General features: G+C 44.4%; 1 protein-coding gene across 5 annotated transcripts; it reads right to left on the bottom strand.

The window, feature by feature from the left end:
- Positions 1 to 1435: 1435 nt before the first annotated feature.
- Positions 1436 to 12100, bottom strand: ADPRH (ADP-ribosylarginine hydrolase). 5 transcript variants are annotated; one of them, XM_038003369.2, is made up of 5 exons: positions 11703 to 12007; positions 10916 to 11065; positions 9053 to 9386; positions 4726 to 5086; positions 1436 to 3899 (listed from the first exon to the last, which is right to left on the bottom strand). In XM_038003369.2, exons 3-5 carry the CDS (start codon positions 9348 to 9350, stop codon positions 3485 to 3487), a joined length of 1074 nt encoding a protein of 357 aa, XP_037859297.1. In that variant the 5' UTR covers positions 9351 to 9386; positions 10916 to 11065; positions 11703 to 12007; the 3' UTR covers positions 1436 to 3484. The 5 variants fall into 5 exon arrangements, with proteins under 5 accessions (XP_037859297.1, XP_007983895.1, XP_007983889.3 ...); XM_007985704.3 differs by having other exon boundaries at positions 10916 to 11001; XM_007985698.3 differs by lacking the exon at positions 10916 to 11065 and having other exon boundaries at positions 11703 to 12100.
- Positions 12101 to 25449: the final 13349 nt, after the last annotated feature.

Raw genomic sequence — 25449 nt, 5'->3', positions numbered from 1 at the left:
TTGTTCTAGTGAGAGGACTTTTTGGTGGGCTCCTGGATAGCCTCTGGATGGGGACTTGTTGCCAGGGGGATCAATCATGTGATTAGAGGATTGCAACTTTTGTCCCCACCCACCTCATGACCCGCAGGGAGGGGTGGGGGCTTAAAGGCTGAGTTGATTCTGAATGGCCAATGGTTTAGTCAATCATGCCAACACAATAAACCTCTATAAAAACCTAAAAGAACTGGGTTTGGACAGCTGAACCCATGGAGCTTCCTAAAGGGTGGTATACCTGGAGAGGTCACTGAAGCTCCACACCCCTTCCCACATGCTTTGCCCTGTGCATCTCTTCCAACTGGCTAGACATTTGTAGCCTTTGTAATATCTTTTAACAAACCAGTAAACTAAGTGTTTTCCTGAGTTCTGTGAGCCACTCCATCAAATTAATCAAACCTGAGGAGAGTTTTGTGGGAATTCTGATTTACAGCTGGTTGGTCAGAAGCACAGGCCAGAACCTGGGACTTGTGGTCAACATCTGAAGCAGTGGTATGGGTGAGGAGGGGCAGTCTTGTGCCTTAACTTGTGGAATCTGATGCTATCATCCAGAATACCATCAGAATTGAATTAGAGGACACCCACTTGGTGTCTGTTAGACACTTGCTTGGTGCGTGGAGAAACAACTCCCACACCTTTGGGTGTCAGAAGTGTGAGTGCTGCATGAGACTGGGAAAAGCACTTTGGTTTGGTTCCATCCTTTGTACGAGAAACAGACCCGGTTTTAAACCGCAGCTCCATCTCATCCTGAGTGACTTTGGACAGATGGCAACCTCTCTGAGCCCAATTTCTTCATCTATTCATGGGTTGTTGTGAATGATCTGACACACAGCAATATTCTCTTCCTCTCTTCTTTATCCTTCCCCAAATGGAAAGAGCCTCCCCTACTCCCTAGGAGTTACTCTTCCCAACCCCCAAGCCCAAAGAGTAAAACAAATGATGGTAGGCTGCCCTCCAGTCCCATCTAAATAACCTGTGGGTCCTCAGCCTGACCCCAGGCAGCCATTGTTGAGGAGCTGGCCCGGGAGGCCGGTTGGATTGTGAAGTTAGTCCCCATTTTTTCCCCTCAATGTCCCAGTAGCTCAGTGGCTGTTTTAAAAAGATGCAAGTTTACTCACTCCAGAGAGGTACAGAAAGAAGAATAAATTAAGAATGTTGTGGTTGGAGAATCTTGAAGAAGGGTCAATGCTAATTTTGTAGATCTAAAACAACAAACAAACAAGCAAACAAAAAAACAACTATTGCCAAGACTTCTAGACAACATGTAGCAATCTTGGCTAACAAAGAAAGCACATGAAACAGCATCACACAGCAGGTCCAAAAAGTATCATTTGAAAGGTCACATATGACCTCCTCTGTTGTGCAATACACATAGATTAACTTGATAAGAATGGCAAATTCATACAATGTGTCAGACCATCTTTATTGATTTACCCTAATGTTATGCATAAAGTTTATCTCTTTCCCCCATTCGTTCCCATCCTCCCTTCTCTCTCTCTCTCTTTCTCTGACACACACACACACATAAGGAAGCAAAGTCACCAGCTGAGAGTGAAGTTTGGGTGGAGGTTTTGAGGTTCGAGAAAAAAGAAGTCTGAAAGTCTAACCTCTTTTTGAAATATGCCTGTGATGAAGAGTGACAATCGGCAAAGCAAATCTAATAGGATCCCTAAAGAGCGTTTTCCTGTTGTTTACAATTGTGGCTAAAGCCTTGCACTAGAAAACAACAAATGCTAAGATCCTCCCTGCATCCCCTAACCCCTACCCCCTGTGACACACACAACCCTCCTCCACCACGTTCTAAAAAGACTGGAAGGACCTGGAAAAACATTTCTATGGGACAAACCAGAAGGTGGCAGGACAGCTATCATCAGACCTCATTTCCCCACCACTCTCAGCTGAAAACCAGGGATTTCACAAAGGAAAAATCATGAGAGTCATAGTTCTGTGGTTTTCTCAAAAGGAGAAGGAGGAGACGCTCTTCCTTCCCACCCCTGAGAATAGGCCAAATGAGAGTAAGCCCACTGGCTGGACTGAGGGTGACCAAATGAATGTGATGATGGCATCTCATTTCCCAGGTGGACATCTGCTGGGCAGCCTGTGCCTAGGACTGACTCAGAAGACACACAGTACCACACAACAGGATTGATGCAGTGACAAGGCCAGGACAGAAGGTTGTGGGAGGAGTGAAGAGAAGGTGGCCAAGTGCCTGAACAGTCAGAGCAGGTTTCACCCAGGAAGCTCTATCTATCTGAGTTGGGTCTTACAGGACAAGTAAGAATTTATTATCAGGTAGACAAGGATTGGGAAGAGCATCAAGAAATGAAGAACATGATTAGGCCATGATTAGTTTAGCATGGTCAATTTGTTATTCGTAAACATAACTCTGGAGGGTAATGAGGGAAGCCCAAGCTAGGAGGCTAGTTCATAACACCCAATAGATACTGATTAATGCCTATTGGCTGCCCAAGCACTGTGCTAGGTTCTGTCTAGAAATAATACAAACAAGCAAATAGATAATAACAAAATTGGTAACGTGTTAACTGCCATGATGAGGAGAGTACTGAGAGCAGCTCAGAGCAGCATGTCCCAGACTTGAGTAGCTTGGCTTGCAGAAATCCAGCTGAAAAATCCTCAGGGCAAGAAGGTAATAGAGGTGATAGATTTAGAGTATATTTAGGAGGTAGACCAGCCTAGCAGATATTGTTAGGACCCCACATATATCCCTCACTGTTCCCATGCCCCTTACAGCTTGCCCCTGCAAGTATCTCTGAGTCTTTACCTGAAGACACTCAGGTTTGGTTTGTTCAAAGGGCAAGCCAAGAAGTACCAGGGATTAGCATCCCTGGCAGTGGTCCTTAAGCAGTGTCAGATGGAAGTCGGTGGATAGATACCCCAGGTTTGCTTGCTCTTCAAATGGGACAGTTCTGAGGACTGCTTTAGGCAGAGGACTCAGATGGCAGAGTGCCAACTGCCCACAGTGGAAACCCGCTCATTGACATACCCGGTACTAGCTCCCTTCCCTTCCTGGTTTCATTTCCCCATTCTCATATCGGTACTTCCTGGAGTCATCTCCCAGATAAACTGCTTGCATTCTGATCTTTGTCTCAAAGTCCACTTTGTGGGAACCCAACTTGAGACAAACAGAAAAAACTTTTAGAACAAGTACATGATGAAAATGAAGACTCAAATATGAGGTTATGAGATTTTTTGATTGGGAGACACTGACTCCATCAACTGAGTGAAAAGACTCTTCAGTGTAAGAACAGGGATAGATTCTGGAAAAAAAGGATGAGCCTGAAAACACTGAGCTCAAGGTGCCCAAGGGACTTGTTATCTCAAAATTTCCTGAGTACAAGGTTAAGACTCTTGACTTTGGAAAAAGTGAAAAGAAATAGCAGAAAAGGAAATACACAAAAGAAGAATCCATCAGAAATGAACATCACATCTCCTAAAGGGAAATTACAGTGTCTTCTTTTGACCCGAGAGAATATAAAGCCCTAGCTGTCTCTTCCAGCCGGTTTCTGTATTCTAGTTTCTCATAGTTGGAGGGACTCACTCCTTTAAAACCATACATAACTCCCCACCAGCAGCCAGCAATGGCAGCTGTAGAATCACTGTCTCCACCATGGAAAAAGGCTCGGTGGGCAAGCTCCTTCCAGGAGTCTCCCGCGGCAAGGACAGCATCGTAGGCAATCATGGGGGCATCGTGCCCACTGCTGCCACCCCAGCCAGAGTAGCTCAGGGAGGTGTAGAACTGATCCCTCTCCTTCACACCGAAGGGCTCGGGGAAGATAGGGGCTGATTCTCCATCCAAAATCCCTCTAAGTTTTAGGTAATTTTCCCATTTGGTTTGGAAGTAGGACCTGTAGAAAGGAAAAAATCTAGAGTCAGTTGAAAAAAATAAGGTGAAAAGTCATAACAAAAAGCACCAGATGGATGTGTGAACAGAGAAAAATCCAACATAACTTCGACTTCTTGCAGTAATATCTTAAACTATTTAAACATTAAAATTATTTCTATATAAGTACCATTCATTCAATACATTTTTCATAAGGATCTACATAAATAAGGCATTGATCCTGTTGCTAAATAAAGAGATACATTCATGTTAAAGGGTAGGAAATAAAGGTTTGTTTTTCCTGGGAGGGTCGAGAGCAATGACCTTTCAAGGGGGAACTTCAGGACATCATAACTGTGGGTGACTTCAGCAGAAAGCCTCTTTTTATTCTAAGAAAGAGAGTGTGAAGTGAATTCACAAGAAGGGGAAGATGTGGCCTTACCACTTATTAGTGAGCTAGTGGAAAAACCTGTCTCTGGCATTTTAACCAAGGATTTCAAAATATTATTTGTGTACGTACCAAGACAACACTGAAAAAGCAAATTCCAAAACAAAAGTAGGAAATAGGCATGAAAATTCATGGCAGCATAGGATAGCCATAAAAACGACAGGATCCCTGTGTAAGAAGGAAACACCACAGCTGCCCTATTCATTGAGGTACCCACTTGGCTACTTTGTACAATCATTACTGGAAAGGACCTTGAAATCCCTAGCAGATTGGTAGAAAGGGGTCTGGGCGGTGAAAACCATGAGGGTTGCTGTGATCTCTGAATACAAGATATATATGTGCAGGTGGAGGCGCACACACAGATTCAACCATGTTTGAGCAGGGCGTGCACCTACAGACTCACCAGTGTTGAAGATTTTCCTCTACAAAGTAGCCTGATTGGACAATGTACTTTTTAGCTTCTGGTAGCAGCTCCATCAGTCCTTTTCCCCACTGCAAGGGTGGTCTGGCATTCACAGCATAGGCTGTAAAAAGAGCGGACGCAAGGGCCCCCAGGTAGCCTGTTGGGTGGTGGTGGGTCATCCGACCACTCTCGATGCTCACTTGGATCAGTGTGTCCAGCTGGCTATGGTGTGGGAACCTGAGACCGATGCACATGGCCCGCATGGCGGCCCCACAGCCGCCCTCATGGCTGTTGAAGGGAATTCTCCAGCCATTGGGCTTGCCGGGCTCCAGCTGCATGGCGTTGTGCATCGAGGCATTACCTGGGGAAGAGTCGGATAAGGGATGGGGGTTAGCATAACCAAAGCAAAGGCCCCAGCAGGAATAAATAACTAAACTCTGTCTCCAAGTATTTTTGATGGAGAGGGAGAGCCAAAAAATATGACGAATGCCCCAAAACTCCAAACCCCACCCAACAATGTGCCTTTCTTTATGTATAACCCTTGGCAAGATAATGCTAATAAAAGCAACAGACTTATATAGGGACGCTTGGAATCTTTACCAGTCATTACTGAGACATCACAACAAATTTAAGAAATAAGTATATTATTCTCTTTTTTAAGTAAATAAGTCTTTTAAACTCAGAGCTTAAGAAACTTCTTCGAAATCACATAATCAGCTAGTTAATGGCTGGGTAAAATCCATCGGACTCCAAAGCCCAATCCCTTATGGAGTCCAGTAAGAACCTTACAATTAGGCTGGGAGTAGTGGCTCATGCCTGTAATCCCAGCACTTTGGGAGATCAAGGCAGGCAGATCACAAGGTCAGCAGATTGAGACCATCCTGGCTAACACGGTGAAACTCCGTCTCTACTACAAATACAAAAAGTTAGCCGGGCGTGGTGGCACGTGCCTGTAGTCCCAGCTATTTGGGAGGCTGAGGCAGGAAAATCGCTTGAACCCGGGAGGCAGTGGTTGCAGTGAGTCGAGATCGCGCCACTGCACCCCGGCCTAGGCAACAGAGTGAGACTCCGTCTCAAAAGAAAAACCCAAAAAACAAAAAACAAAAACCTCACAATTGGAGTTCCTGAATATCAAAAAGAGAGAAAGAGGCCAAAAATTCTAGAGTGAAGCCCTGGGCTCAGATGAGGAGCAGTGGATTCAGGGAAACAATGTGTCTTTGGTGAGTTACTGAACCTCTGGGCCTCAGCTGTCCCCTCGTGGCAGTGACGTAAGCAGGCTTGTCCCCCTGACCTGTCCTACTGGAGACCTGTGAATACACATGCAAGCCAAGCGATGGAAGCAACATACGATGGAGTGTGGCACTGCTGTTCCTTTACTAGTCAGTGTATTCATAACAATGTTCATGGATGGCACAGGTGGACAAAAAAAAGTTTCCACTTGCTAAACTGATGAGCTATCGGATGCCAAGAAAGAATAAACAGAGATTGGCATCTCAAGCCAATCTTTGGGGTGACAAGGACCCCTTGGTATGGTGGTGGGAAGCTTTCATCAGGAGGTGTTATGTGCTGAATTGAGTCCCCCCAATTCAAACACTGTAGCTCTAAGTACCTCGATTTGGAGATAGGGCCGCCTTTAAAGAGTTGATTAAGCTAAAATGTGGCCTTTAGGGTAGGCCCTAATCTAATCTACCTGGTGTCCTTATATGAAGAGGAATGCGGACACACACAAACACCAGGGATGCATGCACACAGAGGAAAGACCATGTGAAGACACATCGAGGAGGCAGCCGTCTGCAAGCCAAGGAGAGAGGCCTCAGAAGAAAGCAAGCCTGTCAATACCCTGACTTGGATTTCCAGCTTCCAGAGCTGTAAGAGATAAATTTCCATTGCTTCAGCCACTCAATCTATGCCATTTTGTTATGGCAGCCCTAGTAGCCTCAAAAAGGAGAGGTAGGTCAGATGGGCCAGAGAAAATCACCTGGTGGCCCAAGTGGCTGTGACAAGTTGCCGAAGTGGGCAAGAACCACTTGTGAGCAAACCTGTGGCCAGAAGTCTCTAGAAAACCATTTGCATTTTTTTTTTCTTTTTCTTGAGATGAGGTCTCACTCTGTAGCCCAGGCTGGAGTCCAATGGTGCCATCCTGGCTCACTGCAACCTCTGCCTCCAGGGTTCAAGCGATTCTCCTGCCTCAGCCTCCTGGGTAGCTGGGATTACAGGCGTGTACCATCACGCCCAGCTAATTTTTTTATTTTTAGTAGAGACGGAGTTTCACCACGTTGGTCAGGCTAGTCTCTCCTGACCTCAGGTGATCCGCTCACCTTGGCCTCCCAAAGTGCTGGGATTACAGGCGTGAGCCACCGTGCCCAGCCGCATTTTTCTTTAAAAATAAAAAATACACATTTTTCTTTTTACTTATTCATCACAGAAAACTTAGAAATACAAATAAGTAAAAATAAAAAACTATAAATACTCCCATTACCCAAATATAATTAGTAATCTTTGTACATGTTCTTCAAGACCTTTCTCAACACAGAAATACATATCTATTTAAAAAAAAAATTTTTTTTTTGGCCGGGCATGGTGACTCATGCCTGTAATCCCACCACTTCGGGAGGCTGAGGCAGATGGATCAACTGAGGTCAGCAATTGGAGACCAGCCTGGCCAATGTGGTGAAACCCCATCTCTACTAAAAATACAAAAATTAGCCAGGCATGGTGGTGCATGCCTGTAATCCCAGCTACATGGGAGGCTGGGGCAGGAGAATCGCTTGAACATGGGAGGCAGAGGTTGCAGTGAGCCGAGATTGTGCCACTGCACTCCAGCCTGGGCAACAAAGTGAGACTCCATCTCAAAAAAAAAAAAAATTTTTTTAGAGACAGGGTCTTACTCACTCTATCACCCAGGGTGGAGTGTAGTAGTACAATCATGGCTTACTGCAGCCTGGACCTCCTGGGTTCAAGCAAGCCTCCCATCTCAGCCTCCCGAGGAGCTGGGACTATGAGTGCCTGCTACTACAACTGGCCATTCAAAAAAATTTTTTTTAAAGATGGGCTTTTGCTATGTTGACCAGGCTGGTCTCAAACTCCTGGACTCAAGCAATCCTCTCCCCTCGGCCTTTCAAAGTGTTGGGATTACAGGTGTAAGCCACAGCACGTGGCCCCACAAGATCTATTTTTTAAAGGACGGTAGGTTCATAACATACATATTATTTTACAACCTATTGGTGTATAATAATACCTTTCAGTATTAGTAAATATTATTTGCAAATTTTAAATTTCTATTAATATGTTAATTGACAAATCATAATTACATATATTTGGTATAATGTGATGATTTGATATATGTAAACAACGTGGGATGATCAAATCAAGCTAATTAGCATATCTATTGCCTCACTTATTTTTTGTGGTGAGACATTTGAAATTTACTCTCTTGGTTATTTTGAAATATACAATACCTTGTTATTGACTACAGTCACCCTGAATAATTTTAAATGGTTGCAAATGTGTCAGCTTAATTAATTATGAGAGATTTAGGTTCTTTCTATTTATTTCTTTATTTTTTAGAGTCAGGGTCTTGCTCTGTCACTCAGGCTGGAACGCAGTGGCATGATCCCAGCTCACTGCAGCCTTGACCTCCTGGGCTCAAGCAATCCTCTTACCTCAGCCTCCCAAGTAGCTGGGACTACAGGTATGTGCCACAACACCTGGCTAATGTTTTAAAATTTTTTTCTGGAGTGGTAGTCCCCAACCTTTTTGGCACCAGTGACTAGTTTTACAGAAGATAATTTTTCCATGGACAGGGTTGGTTGGGGGAGCTTTTGGAACGAAACTGTTCCCCCACAGATCATCAGACATTAGATTCTCATAAGAAGCCCACAGTCTAGATCCCTCCCACGTGCAGTTCACAACAGGGTTCAGGCTCCTATGAGAATCTAATGCGCCACTGATCTGATGGAGGCAGAGCTCAGGCGATGATGCTCCTTCGCCCATCGCTCACTTCCTGCTGTGTGCCCCAGTTCCTAACAGGCCATGGACCAGTACCTGTCTCTAGAACAGGGATTGGCTACCCCATTCTAGAAACAGGGTCTCAGGATATTGCTCAGGCTGGTCTTGAACTCCTGGGCTCAAGTGATTCTCTCACCTTGGCTTCCCAAAGAGCTGGAATTACAGGTATGAGCCACCACCACGCTGTTGTTTCTATTTTTATCACATTTAGAAACACTATTGTTTCTTTGTTATTTAAATCTCCATCAACATTGTTAATGATTTCCTCGAGGCTGTTTTATTCTTTGCCTTCCTTGCACCTCCCACCGGCTGTGCTCACCTGGTGCCCGGCCATCCATGTCTTCCATGCAGTCTTGGTAATGCTTAGCAAGGAGGTAATACAGTTGAGTCAACTTAGGGGCTTTCCCAGCTTCCACAAGAGCTTCTGCTGTGGCCAAGTGCATCACTGTGTCATCACTAACTCTCCACCTTCCCACATCTAGGGCATCCAAGCCGCCCAGCTGGGCCAACTGCCGGTGTATCTTCTCCCCATCCTGGAGGAACTCCCACTTCCCATTGTAGTACCCCAAGGAATCTCCAACTGCACTTAGCACCATAGCAGCCACATACTTCTCCATCAGTCCCTCACACTTGCTGGGCTCTGGAGAGGGTGTCTTCGTGGGAAAATTAAGACAAAGGAAACAAGATGAGGAGGAAGAAGCATCAGAAAAAACAATGGCTCCAGCTATGTTTTATTGAGCACTCACTACTTGCAGGCATTGTATCAGGGGCATCTCATGTAATCCTCCTCACTACTCTATGAAGAAAGTAAAGCTCATTTTATGTATGAGCAAGTGGAGGATCATGGAGATAATGCAGTTTCAGAAATGTTCAGTGACTTGTCTCAGGTCACAGAGCTAACAAGTGGCAGGGCTGGGATCCTAACATAGGTCCATCTGACTCCAAAGTCTATCATTATAACTACAACTGTATCTCTTGCCTCTTGGTGAGTAGTAAGCCCATTAAATTCTGCAAGTCAAACCCAGCTCATCATTTTCTCTTCTTAGCTGGGATTTGGCCTTAGAAGTGCAAGGCTTTACACTTCCTATTGGTGTCACAATGCGTAGTTCACAAAGCACCTGCACATTCATTGTCTCACTAGTAGGGAGGGATTACAGTATGCATTTCACAGATAAGAAAATGCAGGCTCAGATAAGCTAAATTCACAAAACAAGAGGAGTGGAAGTATTGGAACCCAAACCTTCTGATTCCAGCCAAGCCAGGATGCTTGGCATCACACCACTCAGCCTCAGCCCAGATTTTCTTACCTTGGGCAACCTCTGGGTGCCTCAGCCTCCACATTTGTAAAATGGCACTGATTTTAAAAAGTAACAACCTCCTGGATTTGTTGTTAGGAATAAACAAATTAAATTTCATAAAGTTGGCTGGACACGGTGGTTCATGCCTGTAATCCCAGCACTTTGGGAGGCCGAGGTGGGTGGATCACCTGAGGTCAGGAGATTGAGACCAGCCTGGCCAACAGGGTGAAACCCCATCTCTACTAAAAATACAAAAATTAGCTAAGTATAGTGGTGCGTGCCTGTAACCCCAGCTACTAGGGAGGCTGAGGCAGGAGAATCGCTTGAACCCAGGAGGCAGAGGTTGCAGTGAGCCGAGATTGCGCCACTGCACTCCAGCCTGGGCAACAGAGCGAGACTCTGTCTCAAATAAATTAAAAAATAAATAAATAAATAAATAAATAAATAAATAAATAAGTTATTAGAGTGCTTGGCACATAGTAAGCTTGATTTTTGACGTATTTGTATTATTCATATACAACCAGGGAAAATGGGTGTTCTGCTTTAGAACTAGAACATTTTATCCCCACAACCTTTCCTTCGACAGCAATGTTTAAATATTGTTTCTCTTAGAAATGATCAGCTTCTAGAAAATTAGAATCTCGATTAATAATATACTAACCATGAATGAAATCCCTGGTAAAGCGCTGGCTTCCCTGTCGCTGCATTTCCTAAGAGCCCCCCTCTTTCACGCAATTCCCCAGGGTTCCCTACTCCCTGTGGCTTTCAGGTCAAAGCCCTCCATCCCATCCAGGCCAATACTTTTATAAGGGTCCGGCAGACTAGCTCATTCTCCCCTCAGGTGAAACTTTTCCCTCCCCTCCATTTATCTAAACCATATTTACTCAAGGTCTAGTTCAAGTCACGGGGCTTCCAGAAGTGCTTCTGCAGCTGCACTGCTGTTGTCCATGGAATGCAGACTAGGGAGCCCCTGGAGAAGGAGTAAACGACGAAGACGGATGCGTTCCAGTACCCAGTTACTGGTAATGCTGTTTCTGCTCACAAAGGATATTTGTAAATGTTATTTACATCGCTTATTATTTACAGTGAAGCCTAGGCACTGAGGTTCTGGGCTATTAGACCTGACTCTGCCGAGACAGAGTTGTGGGAGAACAGACACTCGGGACTGCGGTTTCCCCATCTGTAAATTGGAGGGGTAGTGGGGAGGTATAGGCTCCCTGAAGTTCCGTCCTGCGCTGTGATTTTCAGACACTAGCTCCGCTTCTTGGCTTCTGAAGACTAACTGTTAACCCCCCATACCCTCCATCTCAATGTCCTCATTGTACTTTCCGTAATTCCTTCTGGCTCCACCCTAATGTGTGTTTCTGTGAGTTGCAAGTTGGGATGGGTGAAGAAGACCGGCATCTTTTTTCGTTTGTAAATTGCCTTTAACGTTCGCTTTCAGAACGCTGTAATTCCTTAACTCCTCTGAACTTTCACGGGTCACATTCTCGTACCCGAACTATACATTCAGAACTAAGATCTGATCAGCTGCTTCCGGGCCATGCCCGGCTTTGGAGAGAAACGGGGCGGTTGACAAGCTCTCGCGCTTTGCAAGACTGGGAATCCTCACGGCCCCGCCAGCCAGGGGCCGGGGAGAGGAGCGCAGGGTCGAGGGCCGGGGGGCGGTACCTGCTCGTAGCCTGGACTGGAACGCGGGAGCGAAGGGCGCGGCGCGGGCTCCCGGGGCCGGGGAAGAGGCCTGGCTGCTGCCGGTGGGCGACGGCGCAGGCTGGGGCGGAGCCAGGTCCCCGGCTTCCGGGACTGTCCCCAGGTCAGCGTGCAGGCGGCGAGCGCCCCAGCAACTGCGCTCGGCCGCGCGGAGTTTGAGCTAATCTTGGAACTTCCAAGGCGGCTTCCCAGCACCGCCACGCCTTTCTGCACCCAAGCGAGAGAGGACAGGACCTCCGTCGCCCGCCCCAAATGCTCTGAAGGGCCCGGAGCCTGGTGCCGGGAATGTGGCGGCACCGGAAAGCCGGCTGTCGCCCGGGTGTGGTCAGTGAGTCCCGCGTAGACCCGGCTGACGCCTTCGCCCGTGCTCACGTCCGACCCTGTAGGGCTGTAGTGGACCGGGTGTGCCCAGATGCTTGGAAGAGCGTACTGAGTGCGCCGCCCTTGCCCGGGTTCTGGGCCTTCACGCATAAAGTGGGATAATAATATCTGCCTCTTAGAATGGTTGTTAAGGATCCAGTTAGTTAATTTTAACTCGTCTCTTATTTGGCAGCAGCGTAGAATTATTTTATCCTGATCGTAAATAAAAGCAAAGAAAAACGAAGATTATTTTCGTCTAAATACATTAATCATGCCACTTTTAAAGCAAATCAGAATCACCATATGCAAGTATTCTATGTATTTCTCCAAAGTTTTAAATTTGCTGTGCCTGTTTTCTTGCTGTAATGACTAGCTTTGGTCTGAGAGCTTTTTTAAAAATTGATATCTAATTTATATATAATGAAATGCCCTTACACCATAATCAAAATATGGAATATTTCCATTACTTTAAAACATTCTCTTGAGGCCTTCCCAGTGAATCCCCATCTCCATCTCCAACTCTAGCCTAAGTGACTTTTGAGTGTTTACAAAAATCAAGTTCACCAGTAAGGGAGGCAGAGATCACCCTCAACCCCCCACACCCTTTAGCTTTTAGTGGGCTAATCAGCTGCATCTAGAAGCCAAATTGACACTAGGCAGATTAACAAGAGAAAAGTATACAAATTTTATTAATTGTACGTGTACACGGGGATGTTAAGAGACTGAATCCTGAAGAAAGTGGCCAAAGCAAGATGCTTTTATACTTTTTAGAAAAAGAGTGATAAATTAAAGAAGAAATGACAGGACAAAGAAAATCTGGCTAAGGTGGTAAAAATTTCTGGGGGAGCCCCTAGGAGATATATCGGGGGTGGGGTGTAAAACAGGTGGAAGATAATGGTTACTTTGCAAGAATGTTTATTCCAGTCCAAATGCCACCTCCAGTTCCAAATCTCTGGTGATAAGGGTTATTTTCTCACTCTGGCGTGGAGAACATGCCTCTCCTAGAGGAATCTTTGTTGCTGGCTACATGTAGGAAGAGACAGTTCAGCTCCTGTTAGGGAACCAGGTTCATTTGCCTTTCACACAGTATGCCAATCACTGAGGCGCATGAGTTTTGCAGTAGAGAAAGCGCGTATTCACAAGGCAACCAGGCCAGGAGACTGGAGAACAGGCCTCAAATCTGCCTTTCCAAAGATGGAATTTTAGGGATGCTTATAGGTTAGGGGAGGAAGGTGGTCCAAGGTGGCCAAAAAGATGAGGTAAGGAAAACAGGCAATCGGTAATCTGAGCAAGCATAGTCAAGCTTCATGGCTGTTCGTAGAACACATGTTCACAAAATCGCGATGTTAGCATGACCTGAGGGTGGAGTTTTGGACCTTCTGATGTCAAAAGTTCACCCCTTGGACACTCATGCAGGCCCAGATGAAGGGCTGGTGGCTTGAACTGGACAAGAACTGATTCTAAGTTCCTGAAAAATAACTTAAGCAGTCATTTCCATGGTGTCCTATCAGAGAAGTTATCTCTAAGGAGGCAAGTGGAATTTAGTTATGTATTGTACAGCTACGTGACTTTTAGCTATGCAGGTTTTAAAATTGACTAGAAACAAGGGACTAAAAGCAAGTGAGACAAATTAAATGTCAGGCCTTATCAGGTCAGACCTCAGTTTTACTCACCCTTTCTGAAACTATAATTTCTTTAATGTTTTCAACTCAAAATAATCAATATATTATATGGCATATTTGGGGATGACACATCCTTCGTTCCTTCAACTATCAAAGATTTTCAGCCTCTGAGGATGCAGTCAAAGCAAGTTCCGTAGTAAGAGACATTTCGAATAATAAGCATCCCGATACAACTCAACACAGTTTCAGCTTAAGATGTCTGCTGAGGATATTGTTCATATTATATAGTGATCTTTCTGTGAGAATCCGTGGGAAAGGGTGATTTTTTGTTTTTGGCTTAAATGTAAATAACTGGGGCTGGGCACAGTGGCTCATGCCTATAATCCCAGCACTTTGGAAGGCCGAGGTGGACAGACTGCTTGAGACCAGGAGTTCGAGACCAGCCTGGGCAACATGGTGAAACCTGTTCTCTACAAAAAATACAAAAATTATCCAGGCATGCGCCTGTGGTCTGAGCTACTCAGGAGGCGGAGTTGGGAGGATAGCTTGAGCCCAGGAGGCAGAGGTTGCAGTGAGCTGAGATTGTGCCACTGCACTCCAGCCTGGACGACAAAGCAAAATCCTGTCTCAAAACACAAACAGACAAACAAACAAACAAAAACAAAACAGAAAAACTGGGGTTGTTAGCAATTAGTTTGCTCTGAACTTTATGGTGCCTATGAACTTGTGACCATTAGCATAGACTCCTGACACATCCATGCTATCTGGTTTCAAATCCTTGTGATAACACTTGGGGGCCAGGCACAATGGCTCACGCCTGTAATCCCAGCATTATGGGAGGCCAAGGCGGGTGGATCACGAGGTCAGGAGTTCGAGTCCAACCTGACTAACATGGTGAAACCCAGTCTCTACTAAAAACAAAAAATTAGCCGGGCATGGTGGTGGGTGCCTGTAATCCCAGCTACTCGGGAGGCTGAGGCAGGAGAATGACTTGAACCCCGGAGGTGGAGGTTGCAGTGAACCTAGATCGTACCACTGCACTCCAGCCTGGGCAACAGAGTGAGACTCCATCTCAAAAAAAACGAAACAAAACAAAAACAAACAACAACAACAAAAAACACTAGCTTGAGTAAGTGACTTTAGACAAGTCACTTCATCTTGCTAAGCTTCACTTTCTGTTGTAAAGTAGGAAAAATAATAGTACATATTTCATAAAGTTGGTTTGAAGATAGCATGAAATAATTAATTGAAAAATTTTAGCACAGTGCTTATCAACGTAGTAGTCATGCAAGAAAAAATTACTACCAGATCAGATACCTCTCTGTATTCCCAGTTCTCATCTCCATCACACACATGAGCCATTCTACCTTCTTTTCACATTAGTTAACACCTACTGACATCCTTTCTCCTCTGTCAAAATTAGAAAATGTTTCTGGGGCATCAAGGACATTGTCGTGTAAACCAATAGAATAATTCATCAGTTAGCATGTTTCTGGTTCCAAATAATGGCAAATAACATCACTCTTCCCCACCCCCAAAACACCACATACTCACCAGGCTTAAATAATAAAGACACTTATTATCTTATGTAACAAAATGTCTAAAGGTAAGAAGTCCCAGGGTTAATTCAGCAACTCAATACTATCATCAAAGGCCCTGTTCTTCTTATCTTTCTGACCTACTATCTTCAGTTATTTTTATCCCCAGACTGATGTTTTTAACTGGCACAAGATCACATTTTTCCCCATTTTCATTCATTTTATCAAATGTGTGTAGAGGTCCTATCCTTTGGTGTGTTTTTGTGTAAACCATTTTGCTATTTTGTGTCTGCTAGTGAGCCCAAGAGGCCTTGCCTATTAACCACTTACTGTTAATTCCTTTGAAAATTTTTGTTTAGCTCTGATTATTTCAGATTATATATTTATGATTATATTGCAGTTAAGATAATGTGTATGCATAATAATACATTGCAGTTGCAGTTATAGACAGTGTCCAGTGGAAAAAGAGAGTGTCTCTTCTTTCAAGATAAAGAAACTATTCTCAAAGATCCTCCAGAAGTCTAAACCAATTCCTGGCAGGCAGGTTGGATTATGATGTTTCCCTTAGATCAATGATAGACACGTCTTCCCTGAGAGATAGTGGTAGGTTCTTTTACAAAAACCAGTGTTTGTTTGCGAAGGAAACAGTGAAGGTTGTTCTGCCAAAAAGAACAAATAGTTACTTGGCATCTTACTAGGTGCTAGGCATTAGCACAGGTCCTGGAAAAACAAATATATTGCATACTTGGTTCCTTGCTCTTAGTTTTATTGAGGAAGACACATCATAGGCATCTTCATTACTCACCAATACTGAATCAATTGCTATGTTGAGGCTCTTGCTGAGAAATAAACTTGTAGGCCTTGGACCTGATCTCTAAGATCCTTTAGACACTTCATGTATAAGGTAGGAACAATGACACTGTTCTTAACAAACTTGTCACTTACAAGAAAGATCTTTATACATTCTTCAGACATTAAACACCTGCTGTGTAAGTATGTGCTAGGCCCTGACAGCCCCTGCTCCTCTAGAGTACCCAAGTAATCTTACTTTTAGGCTGCGAACTACTTTTAAAATTACCAAAACAAGTGTTTATATGTTTTCTTAAATAACTTTATTGAGATATGACTGGCATACAAAAAGCGGTACATATTTAGTGTATACAACTTGATGAGTTTGAAGATAAGTACAGTAACTTTTTTATAATAAAAGTAATGTATAATTGTAGTCAAAATGTTCTAAAAGAAATACCCACACACATTCACAAATATAAATGTTTCTGGATGTTCTGCATAAAATGTTCCCAATGGCAGAAAATTGGAAATATCCTCAATATCCATCTACAGGGGAGTATTCATTTCCTTCCCCTAAATTGTGACATAACTATTTATGGAAAAACTATGGAGCTGCTTAAAACTGTGAGGTAGGCCGGGCGCGGTGGCTCAAGCCTGTAATCCCAGCACTTTGGGAGGCCGAGACGGGTGGATCACGAGGTCAGGAGATCGAGACCATCCTGGCTAACACGATGAAACCCCGTCTCTACTAAAAAATATAAAAAACTAGCCGGGCGATGTGGCGGACGCCTGTAGTCCCAGCTACTCGGGAGGCTGAGGCGGGAGAATGGCGTGAACCCGGGAGGCGGAGCTTGCAGTGAGCTGAGATCCGGCCACTGCACTCCAGCCTGGGCGACAGAGCGAGACTCCATCTCAAAAAAAAAAAAAAAAAAAAAAAAAAAAAAAACTGTGAGGTAGACATAGACATGCTCACATGGGAAGAGCTTAGAGACACTTAACTGAAAAAAACAAAATTTTAGGCTGGGCGTGGTGGCTCACGCCTGTAATCCCAGCACTTTGGGAGACCAAGGTGGGTGAATCACCTAAGGTCAGAAGTTCAAGACCAGCCTGGCCAACATGGTAAAACCCTGTCTCTACTAAAAACACAAAAATTAGCTGGGTGTGGTGGTGCAGGCCTGTAATCCCAGCTACTTGGGAGGCTGAGGCAGGAGAATCGCTGAACCCCAGAGGCAGAGGCTGCAGTGAGCCAAGATCGCGCCACTGCACTCCAGCGTGGGCAACAGAGCAAGACTCCATCTCAAAACAAACAGACAAAAAATTAAAAAGATTTAAAAAGATGAATATATATGACCTTATTTATATTCGTGAGAAAAGCTCTGTGTGTGTGCATGTGCAAATGCACGTATATGTGTATAAAATGGATAGAAGGATAAATATCAAATTACTAATAATGATTACAGTTATCTCTGAGGATGGGGATGAGAGAGTTGTCAGGGAGTAGGAAGAGAGATAAAGGGAAGCTTAATGCTTGCAATAAGCATTTTTGTATATTATGTGTATGAAGAAATTTTAGAAAACATAGACAAAATAGAAACCATCCACAGTTCATGGTTCAGATTGTATATATTTACAGTCTTTATTTTATGTACATATTTTTTGAACAAAAATGGAATAATTTTGTGTATGCAATTTTATATCCTGTAAATAAAACTACTTACTTTTACATTATAAGTGTGTCTGTCTCATTTGCAATAGTATTATGACCGTAATTGATTCTAAATGTTCAGATAAGGTCATACTTTTTGAATAAACTCCCTTCCAATTTGACACAAAAAAGTCTAAGGCCCTAGTGGTCAGCTCCTCTACCACACCGTGGCTAAAACTGCTTCAACAGTATGCAAATGGAAGCACAGAATCAAAAAACAGGAATTAACGCTTTGCCACTTTGGGGCCTGAATATGTGGATTATACATACATGACTGCCTAGCTGAATAATCGGAGTTTTAAAAAAAAAAAAAAGTGAAAGAAAAGGGAGTTGGTTGAACAGGAAATGGTTGATAGGCAGGGTCGCTTGGACTTACTAGCAGACACAAAATAGCAAAAAAGCTTAAAGAAAAACATACTACAGGTTAGACCTCTATATACATTTGTTAAAATGAATTTAAATGAAGGAAAATGAAGAAAGCAGAAGAAAGCTAGTACAGGAGAAACAGGAAACCAAAAGTAGCTGCTCACATATCCTGTGTTGTCAATTCAATTCAAGAAGATTTAGTGAGCATCTGTGATGGCTAATTTTGTCAGCTTGGATAGGCCACAGTACCTAGATATTTGGTCAAACATTGTTCTAGATGTTTCTGTGCGAGTATTTTTTAAGATGAGATTCACATCTAAATCAGTAGCCTTTGAGTAAAGCAGATTACTCTCCCTAATGTGGATGAGCCTCATTCCAATCAGTTGAAGGCCTTAATAGAAAAAAGACTCGCCTCCCCCAAAGAAGAGGAATTCTGCCAGCAGACTGCCTTTAGACTCGAGCTGCAACTCTTTCCTGGGTCTTCAGCCTGCTGGCCTACCCTGTCGAACCTGCCAGCCTCCACAATGGTATAAGCCAATTCCTCAAAGTAAACTCTCTTTCTCTGCGTGTGTGTGTGTCCATCCTATCAGTTCTGTTTCTCAGAAGAACCTTGACTAATACAGTATCTAAAATATGCCAGCCAGTCTGGTGCGGTGGTTCATGCCTGTAATCCCAGCACTTTGGGAGGCTGAGGCGGGCGGATCACCTGAGGTCGGGAGTTCAAGACCAGCCTGGCCAACAGCGTGAAACCACATCTTAACTAAAAATACAAAAATTAGCTGGGCATGGTGGCGGGTGCCTGTAATCCCAGCTACTTGGGAGGCTGAGGCAGGAGAATTGCTTGAACAGGGGAGGCAGAGGTTGCAGTGAGCCAAGATCGCACCATTGCACTCCAGCCTGTGCGACAAGAGCAAAACTCTGACTCAAAAATAATATAAATTAAAAAATAAATAAATAAATAAATAAATAAATAAATAAAATGTGCCAGCCAAGCACATGCTTGGTGCTTCTTGCAGCTACAGAGGTAGGGCAAAAATCACATGAGGAGAGGAGACACTGTACAGGACAATGGCATGAGGCTGTGAGAGTGTGGAAAGAGAGAACGGTCAAGGTACATGGTTGGCACCTATGAGAGAGTTAATGTTATCAGCTCAGTCAGGGTGTTCAGAGAGCGGCATCCAGAAGATCAGCTCATCAAGGAAAACAGGCTCAGACTCCACCGCTGATTTCAACCAACCACATGACTTCTGTCCCTTCCTTTTGCAGTTTTGACACACACCTGACCGTCATTCTGTCCTGATGAGAGACCACCAGTCACAGATTGGTTTTGGCCAGTCTACAGAGGACCCGCAGTGAGGGTTTTTGTGTCCTCTGCTTCACCTTTTAACATCAGAGGGCCAAGAACTCCACCCTCAGATTATGCTGATGCTGTCATTTTTCGTACAAGGGACACCTTAAAGGGGCATGAAGCTCAATTGCACATGCACATGTTTCTCCTTTCATAAATATTCATTATTTCTCCTATAGCTTATTAAATATGTGTATTTTTGTAACCCCAGCTACTTGGGAGGCTGAGGCGTGAGAATCGCTTGAACTCAGGAGGTAGAGGTTGAAGTGAGCCGAGATTGTGTCACTGCACTCCAGCCTGGGTGACAGAGTGAGACCCTGTCTCAATAAATAAATACATAAATAAATAAATATGTGTATTTGGCCGCCCTGCTCAGCATACATTCCTTTTCCCTTTGCCCTTCCCTCGAAGTGCCTCTTTTTGGCTTCTGGCTGGAAGCCTATACTTCTTAGACTGAGAACGGACACCCTGCGGTCTGCAACCCTTTATGAAAAATAAAGCTCTCCTTTCCAGATTTATAAACTTGTCAATTCTCAGTTGACAACAGTTTCTTTTTTTCCTTTTTTCTTTTTTTTTTTTTTTTTTTTTTTTTGAGACGGAGTCTGGCTCTGTCACTCAGGCCTGAGAGCAGTGGTGCGATTCCAGCTTGCTGCAACCTCCACTTCCCAGGTTCAATCAATTCTCCTGCCTCAGCCTCCCAAGTAGCTGGGATTACAGGTGCTTGCCACCATGCCTGGCTAATTTTTGTATTTTTAGGAGAGAGGGGATTTCACCATGTTGGCCAGGCTGGTCTTGAACTCTTGACCTCAAGTGATCCACCTGCCTCAGCCTCCCAAAGTGCTGGGATTGTAGGCATGAGCCACCGTGCCTGGCTGACAATAACTTTCTAGGGAGGAAGCTGAGGCCAGTGAAGACAGTTACTCAGAGTTTATATAACTCAGTTTCACACGTGGAGAGAAGTGGGCCTGGAGCCCATGCCTTTTGAACTCCCAGCCAGGACTTCTTCCATTCCTTCTACTGTCACTTAGAAAAAAATTGAAATTATGTGATAGACTAAACATCTATTAAAGATATGAACCTCTTGAGTCTGATTTTTAAAATATTTGCTGGGTACAGTGACTCATGCCTGTAAACCTAGTATGCTGGGAGGCAGAGGTGGGAGGATCACTTGAGTCCAGGAGTGCAAGACCAACCTGTGCAACAAAGTGAGACCTTGTCTCTGCAAAATAAATAAATAAATAAAATTATCCAGGTGTGGTGGTGCACACCTGTAGTCCCAGCTACTGAGGAGGCTGGGGCAGGAGGATTGCTTGAGCCTGAGAGTTTGAGGTTACAATAAGCTAGGGTCACACAACTGCACAGTAGCCTAAGTGACAGAGTGAGACCCTGTCTCTACATAAATAAATAAATAAATATTCTATACCCTGCCCCCAAAGAGGCTTAAGTCTCTTCTTGATGACAGTCTAAAAGTTGTATTTAAAGAAAAATCTAAGATATGCATCGTAGTTCTAACAAGCAGGTAGTAATCAAATATAGCAAGAGGTAGAGATGGGAGACTATATGGAGAGGAGCAAAAGAGATAAGTGGATTCAAACTGGTGTTTTAAAACCTAGGAGTGGCCAGGTGTGGTGGCTCACACCTGTAATCCCAGCACTTTGGGAGGCCGAGGCAGGCGGATCACAAGGTCAGGAGTTCAAGACCAGCCTGGCCAACATGGCAAAACCTCCTCTTTACTAAGAATACAAAATTATCTGGGCGTGGTGGCGGGTGCCTGTAATCCCAGCTACTCGGGAGGCTGAGGCAGGAGAATCGCTTGAACCTGGGAGGCAGAAGTTGCAGTGAGCCAAGATCATGCCACTACACTGTAGCCTGGGTGACAGACCCATACTCCATCTCAAAGAAAAAAAAAAACAAACCCTAGGAGCAGCTTCCACCCTTCTCTGTAGAGTGGAAAGAGACCCAAGGGAAGTCCATGTGGATGTGAATCCCGCCCCTCCCAACAATGCAGTAGCCTGCTCCTGTAGGTCAGGGCTTTCCAGCCTTTGCTCTGGAGATCCACCAGTACTTTTCAAATCTTCTTTGGTACATTTCCTAGCAGATGACCTCTGTTGCTGCCTTTCTCCTGGTTTTGCTGGGATTTCCCACAGGAAGAGAAGCTCAGCTGGCCAGCTGAGTCCCAAGTTCCGCTTCCAGGGTTTGCAATGAAACATCAATCCTCCTGCCCATGGTCCCATCCTAAGGGGACTTCACTGCCTGCTAGACTCTCAGTAGGTGAAAATACAGCTTCTAGGAAGTAAAAAGTGACTGCTCCTGAAACCAAAAGTTTGGAGAGCCTTACTGAAGTTATCTTTCTTTCATGCGGCCTCTGCCCCACAATCCCTCCATTGGGGTCAACCTGGGCAAACATACACGAATCTACTCTCATTTCTGTTTCTAGAAGAGTCCTTGAGACAAAAGGTAAAGAAAAATCTAGTCAGGGGACGTTTTGTTCCTCTCGTTTTTCCAGCTAGCTCCTTCTCCCTCTGATGAGGCAAGAGTCCCTCATTCCTTGGTCTCTGGCATTCATTCCTAAAATTACTCTCTGGAGAGAACTCCTGAAGTTTAGGGTGGTCTATCTAAAAAAGGACACCAAAAGGTTTCAAATGGCAGCCAGTTTAGGCACATTTCCTAGTTGTGTCTGGGGCCATTGGAGGAGTCACTCAACTTCTACCAGTGGCCACTGGAGAAATCAATTCAGGCTCCGGAGAGATTCAGTCTGAGAGTGCTGCTAAGGATCTTCACTCCATAAAATCCTGTTCTTCATCATGTGGAACTTGTATAAATCAGACCCTCAAGTGGTCAAATTCCTTCTCGTATTCAAATCATAGGTAAATATCCACACGAGGTTAACTTTTTTGGTTTTTGTTTGTTTGTTTGTTCAAGTCAGAGTCTCACTCGGTTGCCCAGGTTGGAGTGCAATTGTTCAATCTCAGCTCACTGCCTCCAGGTTCAAGCAATTCTCATGCTTCAGCCTCCGGAGTAGCTGGGATTACAGGCACCCACCACCACGCCCAGCTAATTGTTTAATTTTTAGTAGAGATGAGGTTTTGCCATGTTGGCCAGGCTAGTTTCGAACTCCTGACCTCAAGTGATCCATCCTCCTTGGCCTCCCAAAGTGCTGGGATTACAGGCGTGAGCCACCACACCCGGCCACAGGTTAAGTTTTAAATGTTGACCCTTCTAGAAAGAGTTAGTGAAGGGGAACTTCCCCTTTCCATTCAAGTCTTGCAATTTCTCTTTAATTTTAGGAACAGAATCAAACTCCTTTTCCGAAATCTGGAAACCATGACCTTTGACGTTGTGGACCAACGTAATATAAAACAAATGGCAACTGTTTGATTTATTTTTCAGAATAATACACAAAAAGGAAGAAGTATGGGTCAGAGCTGGGGAGAAGGGAGGGAGGAGGAACAGACTGTCTCCATGACCCTTCAGCTCTAATTCATTCACGTCATGGTGGCCCATTTTGAAAGCATAGATTATGTCTGGCTTCTCCTACTGCCTGGCCCTCGGTTCCTGTTTCTCAGGGGACAGGGAAAATGAAATAGAAAACTGAAAAGGGTGACTTTTATAACTTCGTTAGTGGTTCTGGTGGACAGCGTGTCAGGGCTGGGGAGTGGCAGCCAGTGGCAGTGACATTTAATGCCTCAGATCCTAGAATCGTATCCTAGAATTTTCCCAAAACAGGATTTGTCTCTTCTCTTCTTAAAGCATCAGGCAATAAAAATTTGCAACCTTCTTTGAAAGTCACCTTTTCCAGCTTCAACACAAAAAAAGTTTTCCTTAAACACAATCAAAATTTATCCTGCTTACATGTAGATTATTTTCTCCAGTTTGGTCACCTACAGACGTAGAGGGCATTTATGTCCCTGACTAGCTCAAAACAAAGAAACAGACACACCTCAAAGCCACAGAGGATCATTACCAAATGCCTCAAAACCACTTGGCCCGTCTAAAACATCTCGGCTCCCCATTCCTCTGTTCTCTGAGCTGCCTGGTTTAGCATCCTTTTTGTTATTGTTTGTTACCTTCTGCCGGATCCTCTCCACATTTAGTTTGAAGTTGGAAGTAATATTTCAATAAGGATCTGGGTTCATGTAGAAAGAATCCAAAAAGATAATTTCTGGCCATGGTATGTCATGTTGCCACTCATACCTCGCAATATGTTGTTGGCATTTTCGCCACACTGCAGACTTAAATTCAGCTAGCTGCCCTGCTCTTTTTCTGCTGTTTCTTTTTCTTAGCATCTGCCCACGTTGTCCTATCTCTCTTGGTCAAGCCACTTTGCTTCTCCAGTGTTTGAACCCTTCCAGGCACATAGCAGGCACTCAATAAATTTGGGGGCGGGTGGGTGGGGAGGGATTGGATTGGTGCCAAATGAGTGACACAGACACAGACATAGGACCTCAGAGAAGGGAAAGAGCAGATAGAGATTTAGAAGAGTCAGGAAAGTTTCTTGGGGAAGTGGCATTTGGCCTGGTCCTTTGAGGAAGAAAGATGTTTAAATGGGCAGAGAGAATGGGGAAAGGCAGCCAAGGAAGTTGGGGGACAGTGTGTCAAGAGTCACAGGCAGGAAGAGTAAGATGCCAAGTATAGGAGGGAGAGTGGGCAGTGAGCAGTAAGAAGAGGGCCCTCACTCTGAATGAGGGCTAGCTCTGAAAGTCCACTTCTCTTCATTTTAGCATTTTGGTGATTTCCATCTCGAAGAACCAGAAAGAACGTGACAGCATTTTAAGATGAAGAGGTGAACTCTTCCACTTTGATGACATTTGCTGCCAGCTTTAGCAGACTGTGACACTCCTGGGGAGCACCATAGCCTTAAAGCCTAGATCAACCGCCCTATGCGGGGTGCAAGCCTTATAGACGTGCTGGGTTAAAGTAGGGAAAGGAGCCAGGAGCATTTCAACCCTCCACAGAGAAGCTGACGGTCACTGCCACCATATTCTGTGACAGAAAACAGTGTGAAGATGCTGGGGAATTGTATTGAAATGGTCAGAAGGCTTCTTGTTATCCTTCACTGCCGAGACTGCAGCCACATCTAAAAATGAACTTCTAAACTCCATGGGAGGGTCATGTTAGAACATGAAAAACTATGAAAAACTCCCCTGAAAATTTTTGTCAGTGCAATAACGGGTTTCGTTTGCATGGCACTGTGGGAAACGGGTTTTCCCAGCAGTCAGGCTAGCACCGTGGGCCCTGAGTAGGCAACCTACAAATGGCAGCACTTACAGTAATTCTGAGGCCACTGCCTGGAGCCAGCCCAGCCTTCCCTGTGGATGCTGGAAGGAAGGGTAGGAAGTTTGAGCTCAGGCCGGCTTTATCAGCATGAGGAGGTGAAGTGGCTCTGAGGTCAAGAGTGGAAAGATGGAATCTTCGTTTCCACAGAGATCATCCTGCTCAGGGGTAAAGCAAAGGGCCAGGCTTCCCCTACAGTGTCACAACAACCTCTGCACCACGTGTGCTTCCTGAATCACAAAGCTGCATCTCCCTCTCCTCATCTCTTCCTGCTGGGTCCTCTACAGTCTGTGACTGTGTTTTCATTTCATTTATGGTGTCTTTCATTGTACACATATTTTTAATTTTTATGAACTCAAATCTGTGTATCTTTTCTTTTTTCATGGCTTCCAAGTTTTGTGGCTTGCTCACCCTAGAATTACAAAAATATACTTTCATAAATTTATCCTTTAAATTTTTCACATAAAAATTTTTTAAATAATTTCTTTCACTTTTATTACAGTAAAGCCAAGGATGGATTAAAAAAATAAGTGGCGGTGACAAATTTACACTGAGGAGCAATAATTCCTGCTCTATTCTTCTCCAACCCTGGGTCTGCTCCTCAGAACAAACTCATTTAAAGTGTTTTTGTGTTTGTGATTTTTGTTTTGTTTCGTTTTTGAAACAGACTCTTGCTCTGTCACCCAGGCTGGAGTGCAATGGC

This window comes from Chlorocebus sabaeus, chromosome 22 (assembly GCF_047675955.1).
Source record: "Chlorocebus sabaeus isolate Y175 chromosome 22, mChlSab1.0.hap1, whole genome shotgun sequence".
NCBI classification, from domain to species: domain Eukaryota; kingdom Metazoa; phylum Chordata; class Mammalia; order Primates; family Cercopithecidae; genus Chlorocebus; species Chlorocebus sabaeus.
Note: the sequence above shows the minus strand (reverse complement) of the source record. Positions and strands in the feature narration are given on the sequence as shown.